Genomic DNA, 11,306 nt, shown 5'->3' with positions numbered 1-11,306 from the left:
GAACAGCCCCTGCCTCGGGTCCCCGGGCTGGCCCAGGTCCCTGCGCAGAGTTGCCTCCTGAGCCGCCTTGTCTGGTGTGCAGAGGGCACCCTCCTGCATGAGCTGAGCCACCGGGTGGGGACACAGGGGACTGGGTGGCTGTGCGGAGATGGGGTTGGCCAGAACCAGGGATCAGGGAAGGGGTTTGGAGCTGCCAGAGCTCAGGGACCAGAGTGAGAAGTGACAGGACCCTGGGGACTGGAATCCATTTTGATCTGGGGACTCTGTCCTCTCAGTGAATACTCACCAGCCGGTCACGTAGGAGTGATCGTGGGTTGCATTTTTATTTAAAATGTTATAAACACTCACGTGTGCGGAGAAGACTGGGTGGCGGGTGAGCCCCCTGGACCCTACACTCAGCTTCACAGCTGTCCGGGCTCCACAGACAGACCTGTCACTTTCCTTCTGTCTCTGGCGGAACATTCCAGGGCCAACCCCAGACATGCCTCCCTGGCCTCTGTAATGAGAAGAGACTGCACTCTGCTAGCGTGGTATTTTAAACAAAGCAATGTGCTGTGACCACACGTGGCAGTTACCACGCGTGAGCACGCCTCAGTGGCCGCCCGTACCCGTGTCCACATCTGGGGGTCGTCCCGCACACGGGCAAGGCGGGGCCGTCCCTGCCTCAGTGGGTCTGGATGGGCCCAGGACTAGCACCGTCTTGAAAAGTTCTCCAGGAGACTTCAGGGAGCCCTCTAGGTCCAGAACTGCTTCCCCCAAAATGCACAAGCACCAGGGTCATCCCTTCTGTCTTACAGAGAAGACACTGGGGTCGTATCTGCATTAGAATCTCCTTCCTGGTAGCTGAGTGGGTGACCGGGGACAGGGAGACCCGTCTCCGTGGTTGTGCCCACTGACAAGCTTCTGTGTGGGCGGCAGTCACCCAGATGCTGCTGGGGACACAAAAGGGAGGTCGTTCCAGGGTGAAGTTGTCAAGGTCGTTTGGACACAACGTGGTGACCCCGGGTTCCCAATGGGGGTGCTGCCTGGGTCCCGGCTGCCAAATGGCACAGAGCTGGGGAGCACAGAGGCAGCAGGCTCAGCTGTCCTCAGAGAGCACGACACAGGAAGTGTTCCCGATACTGGCGACCAGCCTGGACCCACACCCCGGGCCCTGCCTCCTCGGGGGCCTACCAGGAACCGTCCAGGGACACAGGGACCGTCCCGTTCCCGCTCGCTCCGCAGGAAGAAGGCCTCCCATTGTGCGGGTGGAGGAAGCCCCCTGAGGGCCTGCGGATGAGCCACGGGGGATTCGGGGAACCACATGGCTCGCAGGCCCCCGGCCCCCGTATAAGGGCCCGAGCCCGCGGCCTGGCCTTCCTCAGTCCCGGGAGCTCAGCGCCACCACAGCCGCAGCCATGAAGTGCCTCCCGCTCGTCCTGGGCCTGGCCCTCGTGTGTGGCATCCAGGCCGCCACCGTCCCCCTGACCATGGACGGCCTAGACCTGCAGAAGGTCTGAGGACGGCTGGGGGGGGGGGGGCGGTGAGCTGCAGGGTGGGCGGGGGGCGGGGCCTCGGCCGCCTGAAGAGCGTGGGTGGAAGCCAGGACGCTGGGACACCCCCCCAACCTGCTCCCCATCCTCAGGGTGGCTTTCCCTCGCTTGCCCAAGGTCCAGATGGTTCCACTGAACTCGTACGACCTGTCCTTTAAAGCCGCCTGGGAACCCAAGATGTTATTTCAAGTGTGGGGGCTCCCAGAGGGGCGTCTGGTCGGTGGCGGGGGGGTCGCCCAGAGCTCACTGGCTGCCACCCCACTTAGACCGGGCCCCCGGCCGGGGCGGGAGGGAGAGCCCGTTGTGGGGCCGGGGACACCTCCCCGCCCCCGATGGCAGCTCAGGCCCCCTCCCCAGGTGGCTGGGATGTGGCACTCCGTGGCCATGGCGGCCAGCGACATCTCCCTCCTGGACTCGGAGACCGCCCCTCTGAGAGTGTACGTCCAGGAGCTGAGACCCACGCCCGGGGACAACCTGGAGATCATTCTGCGCAAATGGTGGGTGACTGAGGCCCCCGGGCTGGGGGCCGGCGAGGGCCTGGGCCCAGGGCAGGCGGGCGGGCAGGGTCCTGACAAGAGCTGGCTCCGTGTGGGTGGTCCCCGGTGGCCTCGGAGCCCCCGCCCAGGGCTCCGGGCCGACGGGCCGACCACACAGGGCGGCCGCAGGGCAGTGCGCAGAGAGGCCGGCCGGTCAGCTGGGGGGTTGGGGCCCTGGGGGCCTGGGCGGTTCCTGCCATGAGGGATCAGAGAGGACAACTCAAGTTCAGTGTTACCACCTTTTAGGGAGGACAACAGGTGTGTTGAGAAGAAGGTCTTAGCAGAGAAAACGGAGTGTGCGGCCAAGTTCAACATCAACTGTAAGTGTCCCCGAGGGCCGGGTGCGAGTTGCAAGGCTGGTCACAACTGTCCTTGGGTGGTGGCTGTCCTTGCAGGCGGGGACGAGGTGGGAGAGTGCCGGTCCGGTCCCACTCTCGGGGCTGCCTGGAGTGGCCGGTGGGGTGCTGACCCGTGGGCCTGTCCGCGCCCGGAGCCATGAGCCTTTCAGGCCCGGTTACCCAGCCCGACCACAGAACCGGGGCAGGGAGAGTTTCCGGCCCCACGACTGCGGTCAGTGCACAGCTGAGCTCCTGGACCCTGCTGGAGTGGGGGCGGGGGGGGGGGTTTAAGGATCTTCTACCGAATTCTCTATCACTAACTGCAACATTTAGGGGCTTTTGTGAACTATAAAAAACCACAAATGGAGAGCTAAGTGCTAAAATTTAAACAAAGGAGGCACAGAAACTTCTTGTGGGTTTTCGGTCGGCAAATTCGATTTTTCTCTCACGCTGAAGATTTGCTCTGGGCCACCCTGACCCTCCTCCTCTCTCTCCTTCCTTCATGCCTCACCCCCACCTCACTCCTACCTCCGGCCCCTCCCTGCCAAGCCTGAGTGCTTGGTCGGGAGCTCTCCTGCTCACAGCCCCGGGCACAGCTCCGACCGCTGTGTGCGCGTCTGACTGTTCTGTCCCCGCCACCTGACCCGTGACACGCCTGGCCTAGGGGACACACCCGGCCCTGTGCTCCCCACTTTCCACTTCCTGCTGCCGATGGCCACGCTTCCACGTGGGCAGCACCCTGGGGGCTGCAGGACAAGGAACCACACCCGTAGGGGGCTCCCGCTGGACAGGACTTCGTCTCCCCTTTGGCTCTTCTCCTCTCCCCAGATCTGGATGAGAACGAGGTCATCGTGCTGGACACCGACTACGAGAACTACCTGTTCCTCTGCCTGGAGAACACCGACGCCCCCGGGCAGAACCTCGTGTGCCAGTGCCTGAGTACGTCACTGAGCAGGCCCGGGTCCCCCTGCGTGTGGGGGCGGGGGCTGAGGACCCCCGGTGGGGACCAAGTCCCCTGACATTGCCTCGGGAATCGGGGATCCAGGATCCAGGCCGAGGGGCTGGGCTTAGTGTTCCTGCCTCGGCCAGAGGATGACTGCTGAGAAGCTTTGGTTGGGGGTGATGTTCCACAAAAGCACCATTAAACCTGTCAAGTTCTGAGCGGAACGCAAGCCGGTAAGATCCGGTAGCAGGAGGCTGAGACGTGGCCGCTTTGCCTGAATGAAGCACTTTGTGCGCGGTTAGAGACGCGATCTCGGCCAGCACGTCAGCCCTGCGGGCGAGCCCCAGCCGCCCGGGGACGGGGACCCTGGCCTCGTGTCCCTGCAGGGCCCCCGGCGCCGTCCTGGGAGGGCGGGGCGGGGACCCCGGAGGGCAGGGGGGCTGAGCCCCGGAGGCCACCCCGGGGGCTGACCTCAGGACGCCAGTGTGTGCTTTCTGCTCTGGCTCCCTGGACGGGGCTCCCCGAGGCCGTCAAAGCCCCGCGGCCCAGGGACTGACCCACCGCCCCCCACAGCCAGGACCCTGAAGGCCGACGACGAGGTCATGGAGAAGTTCGACAGAGCCCTCCAGACTCTGCCCGTGCACGTCCGCCTCTTCTTTGACCCGACCCGGGTGGCAGGTGACCGCCTCCACACCCCGCGTCCCTGCTCTCACCCTGCGTGCGGCTCACCCGTCGGGCAGCCATGAGCCCGGGGCGCGTCCGTCTCCCACGGTGGCCCCCATTCCCCGGGCCCCCGGGGGAGGGGGTGCAGAGCCCCTGGGGCGGGGTCCCCCTCCCACCCCTCTGGGCCCAGGGCTGCCCCGGCGACCTGTGACCTCTCCCCCCGGCTCTCTCTCCTCCCGCAGAGCAGTGCCGCGTCTAGGTAGGTGAGCTCCTGCCCGACCCGCCTCCTGGGGTAACGTAGCAGCCCTGCCCCCACGTCCTGGGCACGTGCATGGGTGGGGGGCGTCCCGGGGGACCCCCAGCTCCCCTCCGTCGGGCCCCGGCCCCTCTGCGGGAATGGCTGGAACCCGGCGTCTCTCCTGCTGACCGCGGGGGCTGGGCTGGCACAAGTGCCCGGCTCTGTCCTAGAGCCTCTTAGGTCCAGGCATGTGCCCCACTCTGGGACCTCGTGCTTTCTTTGGGGGTCAGGTTGTTGTTTGAAGGAGGTCGGGGGGGAACTGGACAGGGAGGGGGTTGGGTCGTGGGTGGGTGGCATTGAAGACTGAGAAGTTGCAGGCCTGGTGCCACATTACTAAGGGGGATGTCCTTGGCCCCCCCCCGGTCCCCTGTCCCCAGCAGCACGCTGCTCTGCCTTCGTCTGTGTTCGTGATCTCATTGCTCACCTCCCACACAGGAGCAAGCAGACCTTTCCGTCCCCTCCTCCAGAAGGCAGACGTCTCCTTGTCCTCTCAAAGAGGAAGCCAGAGACCTGGTCCCGTCCCCTTCCTCCTTCCTGGTCCCTGTGCTTGGGGGCCTGGTACCTGCTCTCTGAGGATTCTAAATAAAGCCGCATGACCTCTGCTCCTCGAAGTGTGTCATTGGGAGTGTGTGGGGACACGGGCTCTGCTGGCACTTCTGGGGGGTGGGACCCGGGCAGCATCTGGGGGGGGGGGCAGGTTTCTCATCAACAAAACAGGAGAACATGCTTGTGCAAAATTTGTCAAATATGCGCGAAGTATCAGAATCGATGGGCCAGGAGGAGTCCTTAATCCTTACGGTAGTTAGGTAAAAGAAGCTAAGGGGCGCCTGGGTGGCTCAGTCGGTGAAGCGTCCGACTTCAGCTCAGGTCACGATCTCGCGGTCCGTGAGTTCGAGCCCCGCGTCGGGCTCAGGGCTGATGGCTCAGAGCCTGGAGCCTGCTTCGGATGCTGTGTCTCCCTCTCTCTGCCCCTCCCCCATTCATGCTCTGTCTCTCTCTGTCTCAAAAATAAATAAACGTTAAAAAAAATTAAAAAAAAAAAGAAAAAAAAGGAAGCTAAAATAAATGAATCTACAATCAACTCAAGTTAGAAAGCATTAAAGTGAGGAAAATCAAGGTGCCTGCGCCCCACAGTGAGGGCGGGGTGAGGCTGCACCCGTTCAGTTAGCTCACCTGTCAGAAATAGCTGGGAAAAGCCACAAACTCCAGAACAATCAATGACCACAGATCAAGAGAAATTTTATTAAAAGAATCATAAGGGACTTGGCTATTTGGTTCTAGCCTCATATACTTGAAACCCCAAATGGATGACTTCCACAGCAAATGCAAGCATCCAAAATAAATCGAAGAAGACCAGAGAAAAAGTAGACAGGTCCCTCCGCCAGGCAGACAGGCAGACAGACCGATAGGTGCAGAGCCCCCGCCCGCTCCCCGGCCCGGCCACCAGCATCAGGAGGGGACAGACAGGTGCTTCAGGGACGGAAGGTCAGCAGTGGGCAGCTCCATTACGTCACACCTGACAGAGACTGGCAGAGACAGCACAGTGACAGAAAGCCCTACCAGGAATAGTGCCCTTGCACGGCACCAAGGGGCTCCTCCCTGCCCTGCGTTCACAGATGGCCAGTTCACCCCTACGACCGCGCAGGGGGCAGGCACCAGGTACGCCTCCGATCCACCTGCCCGATGGGTCAGCCGGCCCGGCGTCAATGCACACAGCCACCCAGGACACCCCACGCATCAGCACGAAGCCCCTGAATGGCATAGTCGCCCCTGGGATCTAACAGGGGGGCATCGGGGTGAATTTCACACCCAGAAGACATCTCTGAACAAACTAGGTTCAGGTAACAGAAGGCGAAGGGGAATGGCTTCTCTGTAGGTGGTGAAGTCTGTGAAAACTCCTTCCTGTAAATTCTCTAAATGGACGCGGGGAGGTTTCCAGCGTCTGCCGTGACGTGCTAACTTCTGCGTGGGAAAGGACGGCCATGAGCACGTACGCAGGAACCCGTGAGAAGACACTCAGGAAGGAGCACACATCAGTGAGTTAGTGATCTACCGCGAGGAACGCAGGTGTGCAGGCAACAAATTGGTGGGCGCAGGTTTTCATGCAATTTTAAGTTTCGAACCAGTTCATATCTTAAATATTTTAAATGTAAGAGAAAAATAAAAACTGAAAGGCAGCAAGCCATAAAATGATAAACAAGCAGAAACAAATGAATCTAACTTCTATAAATTGACCATTTCAGAGAAAAATTCCCAACTTTTTTTTTTTTTGCCAGTGACATGTTTTTTTTTATTTTTTATTTTTTTGATTTTTTTTAACGTTTATTTATTTTTGAGACAGAGAGAGACAGAGCATGAACAGGGGAGGGGCAGAGAGAGAGGGAGACACAGAATCTGAAACAGGCTCCAGGCTCTGAGCTGTCAGCACAGAGCCCGACGCGGGGCTCGAACTCACGGACCTCGAGATCGTGACCTGAGCCCAAGTCGGCCGCTTAACCGACTGAGCCACCCAGGCGCCCCGCCAGTGACATGTTTTAATGCCATACAGAGATAGATCTGCCATGAGGCGTGGTCAGTTCCAATATTAGGGAACATGGACAGTGATGGAGTGAGTAGCCTCATCGAGAAATCTTGGCCGGATGCCACACTCTCTGGTCACCCCATGTTCACTGTGCTGTGTGCCCACCCGGGGGTCTCGCCCCTGCGACAGTGCCCCACTTACTCGTACTCAATCTTGTGTGGACTATATTCTAGGGAAAAAGAAATCTTAACATCAACCTAGTAGTAACATTTGTGTTGGTGACAATATGGGTGTTCTTATCAGCTGGAATCCAATTTGAAACAGATGGAACTTTAGGCGTGGCTTTGATCGAGGACTCATTTAGAGCGATCTGGTACCAGGGAAGGAAGGAGGGGGCTGGGGACAGCGGAGCCAACCTCTTGCCACGCACAGTCACGAGGACAAGGGACAGGGAAGGCATTGGAATAAATGAAAAGGTCAGTGGAGCAAAGTAGACTGGCGGGAAATTTGTGAAGAAATTTAATGGAAGCTAAGAGTGGCATTTCAGCTCGAAGGAGACTTAAGTCTTCTTTAGTGAATGGCACACAGCCAGCTGGAATCTGTGTGGTGCGAGCCTTATAACGTGAGTTGGGGAGTCACTCCTCGGCTTGTGGTTTCTGGAAGAGTTTTTGCAAGGTTCATGTTACTGCTTTCTTAAATGTTTAGCAGAATTTAACAGTGAAGCCAACTGTGGTTTGAGATTTTGATGGTGGGAGAGATTTTTATCTATAAATTCAATTTCTGCAATAGATCTACGTCAATTCTGGCTAAGCATTGCTTCTCTAATAAGCTTGGATACTTTGCATCTTTCCAGGAATTTATGCAATTGTCCAAGTTATCAAAATTATTTCCATAAAGTTACTCAAAACGCTCCCTTGATATTCTTCTAGAGTCCATAGGATCTGTGCTGGTGTCACATTCTTCATCCCCAATAGTGATATACGCCAGCTATCTGGGTTTTCCTGATTAGTCTGGCTGGAGGTTTATCCATTTTCCTCATCTTTTCAAAGATCAAACCTGATTTGGGTTAATTTTCTATATTGGTTTTCTGTTTTCCATGTCATCGATTTTTGCTATTACTATCATTTCTTTCCTCTTGCTTACACTGGTTTTGACTTGTTCTCCTAGTTACTTAAGCTACAGACTTAGATTTTTAAATTGAGCATGTTGTGTGGTCTAATGCTGGAAGCCGAGCTGTCCCAGCCTGAGTGGCAGGGCCCGGGCTGTGGACGGATTGGTGACTGCAGGGCGGCCCGCCGACAGTGACGCTTCTTGTACTCCCGCTTTTAGGTAATTTGGCCTTAAAAGTACCTGGGGTATTGTCTGTTGGGGGATCGCCCTCGACAGGCCCTCTGGGAAAAGAACCATTAGGAAAGAAAATAAAGTTCCGCAAGAAATTGTGCGGCCTTACGTTTAGCCCTTGCCATTCCCCATGGAGACTCCTCTACTTATAGCAAGGATAGACTCATACATTTGCCAGCAAAGGCGGCCAACGAAGCAGAGACATATGGATCCGAAAGCCCCACTCCCGTAACTAAGGAGTGTTATCTACGGACACAGGTCACTCTGACCCCTAGGCCCGCTTGGCCCCCAGGAGGCATTCCAGATGATGATTGAACCTCGTCGGTTAAAGTACAGAATGGTTCATTGGTTCCTAGGTGCATTGTCTCTCTGAGAATGTATAAGGCGTGGGTTTCTAAGGCCCTCTTGGCCCCCTTCCTGGCACCTCGGACCCAGGCGAATGCTTTTGTTCTTCCAAACCACGAATGGTCCAGGGAAACAACTAAGAGGTTGTGTCCCTGTAACTGTTCCACTTGAGGTGTTGAGAGATAAATGACCTTTCGTGAAAACAGCAAAGCAAATACTTTATAAATTATAGATAAACATAGATACATAATAAAAACAATAAAAGAAATTAATCAACAAGCAAAGGGCAGGAGGGAATGTTATGACAAAACAATCATGTTATTCCTTATTGGGTGATTATACAATGGAACAATTTTAGAATTGGGTAATGTTAGAAAAACATAGATGACGTACGTTACAAGGAAATCACTAGCAAATATAATGCCACGTTTACTGCAGTAAATTGGCCAGTTCAACACACTGCTGTTGACTGTGTCCGTTTTTATTTTAGTTTTTTATTTTCCAGTTTTTTATTTTAGTTTTATTTTCACCGACACCGTTCTTCCTTCGGGAACCCCTGGTTGCTGGAGCTGGTCTCCGGCAGTCTAATAATAAGCATCAATGCCACAAATTCCCTTCAAAGTGCTGCTTGAGCTGTGTCCACATATTCTAATAGATTTCGTTCTCGTTTTTACTTAATTCAAAATACTTTTCTGTGAAGGAGCAAATCATATCTTTTGTCTATTGAGTTCTTGGTATTTCTCTATTGATTCGTAGGAGCTCTTCACGTATTAAGGAAATTAGATTTTACTTGTGCTATCAGTTAAAAGAGTTAAACATAATTTTCCTCAGTTTATCCTTGCTTTTCTTGCTTGGCTAGTGGTGTCATTTTAATGTGTTTCCTCTATGTGGCTAAACTCACCGGCGTTTCCTTTTGTGGCTTCCGATCACCGTCACAGGGCTTCGATCATCTTTAGAGAGGCTTTTCATATTCTAAAGTTGAATTCCTGAATGTTCAATATTTCATCTTTTGTGCTCAACATCACTCCTCATCAGGGAAATACAAATCAAAACCACACTGAGATATCACCTCACACAGAGTGGCTAAAATGAACAAATCAGAAGACTATAGATGCTGGAGAAGATGTGGAGAAACGGGGACCCTCTTGCACTGTTGGTGGGAATGCAAACTGGTGCAGCCGCTCTGGAAAACAGTGTGGAGGTTCCTCAAAAAATTAAAAATAGATCTACCCTATGACCCAGCAATAGCACTGCTAGGAATTTACCCAAGGGATACAGGAGTACTGATGCAAAGGGGCACTTGTACCCCAATGTTTATAGCAGCACTCTCAACAATAGCCAAATTATGGGAAGAGCCTAAGTGTCCATCAGCTGATGAATGGATAAAGAAATTATGGTTTATATACACAATGGAATACTACGTGGCAATGAGAAAGAATGAAATCTGGCCTTTTGTAGCAACGTGGATGGAACTGGAAGGTATTATGCTAAGTGAGATAAGTCAGGCAGAGAAAGACAGACACCATGTGTTTTCACCCTTATGTGGATCCTGAGAAACTTAACAGAAGACCATGGGGGAGGGGAAGGGGGAAAAAAGTTACAGAGAGGGAGAGAGCCCAACCATAAGAGACTCTTAAAAACTGAGAATAAACTGAGGGTTGCTGGGGGGTGGGGGGGGAGGGGAAAGTGGGTTATGGGCATTGAGGAGGGCACCTGTTGGGATGAGCACTGGGTGTTGTATGGAAACCAATTTGACAATAAATTTCATATTAAAAAATGTTTCATCTTTTCTCCATCAAGAATTCATTTGCTTTAATTCATGAGTGAGCACCCAAACAGTATTTTCCAACCATCCACCCTGTTCTCCCGAAACCGTCTATAACTACTGAGTTCTCCCACATTCGTGATTCTCATGTGTATTTTGGTCTGTTCAGAGGCTTCTCATCCATTCTCCCGGGTTGTCCACGTGCCAGAACCCCAGTGGTTTTGTTCTGTTTGCTTCCTTTTGGAAGCACACCTGACCCACCACATGACGTTAGGTTCAGGTCAGGTGCACAACATCGTGATTCAGCATCTCTGCACGTTGTCCTGTGCTCACCACAAGCGTGGCCACCATCTATCACCATACACACTATTGCAACATCACTATGTCCCCCATGCGTCCCCCATGCTTCACCTATCATCCCCGTGACTTATTCATTCCGTAACTGGGAGCCTGTGCCTCCCACCCCCCTTCACGCATTTTGGGCACGGCTCCCTCTCCTCTGGCAGAAAACACTTTTCTAGAAAATTGTCTGTTTCATCCAACTTTTCATTTATTCCGTGAAGTTAAATAAAAATTTCCCTTCTAACGGTTCTTTACTTTTTTCTCCTTTTGTGGTTGTTTCCCATATTTGATGTATTTTTTTTCTTTTTCCTTTTTATCTTGACTAAGGCACCTAATGGCTTCCCCATTTTATCGATATTTTTCAAGAACCACCACTTGACCAAGTAATGGTTTTTCTATTTTCTTTAAGTTTCTTTATTATTTATTTATTATTTTGAGAGAAAGAGAGAGAGGAAGAGAGCGCAAGTGGGGGAGGGGCAGAGAGAGGGAGAGAGAGAATCCCAAGCAGGCTCTGTGCTATCAACACAGACAACTCCCCTCCCATTTTCCTATTTGCTAATTCAGTAATTTCTGCTTTTATGTTTGCAGAAATGTAAATGTTATCTTCTTTATCCTTCATTATGGTTACGTTGTTTTCACCCCTAATTTTTGAGTGGTATAGCTAACCAATTCCTTTTCGTTC

The 11,306-nt window shown here is 53.9% G+C and overlaps 1 protein-coding gene across 2 annotated transcripts; it reads left to right on the top strand.

Annotated features, from left to right (window-relative positions):
- Positions 1-1,397: 1,397 nt before the first annotated feature.
- Positions 1,398-4,896, top strand: LOC122233028 (beta-lactoglobulin-1). 2 transcript variants are annotated; one of them, XM_042963997.1, is made up of 7 exons: positions 1,398-1,493; positions 1,890-2,029; positions 2,315-2,388; positions 3,235-3,345; positions 3,923-4,027; positions 4,255-4,271; positions 4,688-4,896. In XM_042963997.1, the coding sequence occupies exons 1-6, from the start codon at positions 1,398-1,400 to the stop codon at positions 4,269-4,271; spliced, it is 543 nt and encodes a 180-aa protein (XP_042819931.1). In that variant the 3' UTR covers positions 4,688-4,896. The 2 variants fall into 2 exon arrangements, 1 of the variants encoding a protein (XP_042819931.1); XR_006210451.1 differs by lacking the exons at positions 1,398-1,493; positions 1,890-2,029; positions 2,315-2,388; ... (1 more) ...; positions 4,255-4,271; positions 4,688-4,896 and adding an exon at positions 3,576-3,646 and having other exon boundaries at positions 3,923-4,012.
- The last annotated feature ends 6,410 nt before the right edge of the window (positions 4,897-11,306 follow it).

The sequence above is a fragment of the Panthera tigris genome, chromosome D4, assembly GCF_018350195.1.
Source record: "Panthera tigris isolate Pti1 chromosome D4, P.tigris_Pti1_mat1.1, whole genome shotgun sequence".
NCBI classification, from domain to species: Eukaryota; Metazoa; Chordata; class Mammalia; order Carnivora; family Felidae; genus Panthera; species Panthera tigris.
This window is presented reverse-complemented; position numbering and strand designations above follow the sequence as displayed.

What these genes read in the sequence shown, in the direction of transcription:
- LOC122233028 (XM_042963997.1), top strand. Translation starts at nt 1,398, where the DNA reads ATGAAGTGCCTCCCGCTCGTCCTGGGCCTGGCCCTCGTGTGTGGCATC. An exon ending in GAGATCATTCTGCGCAAATG is followed by an intron (nt 2,030 to 2,314) that starts GTGGGTGACTGA and finishes ACCACCTTTTAG; the next exon opens with GGAGGACAACAGGTGTGTTG. An exon ending in CCTCGTGTGCCAGTGCCTGA is followed by an intron (nt 3,346 to 3,922) that starts GTACGTCACTGA and finishes CGCCCCCCACAG; the next exon opens with CCAGGACCCTGAAGGCCGAC.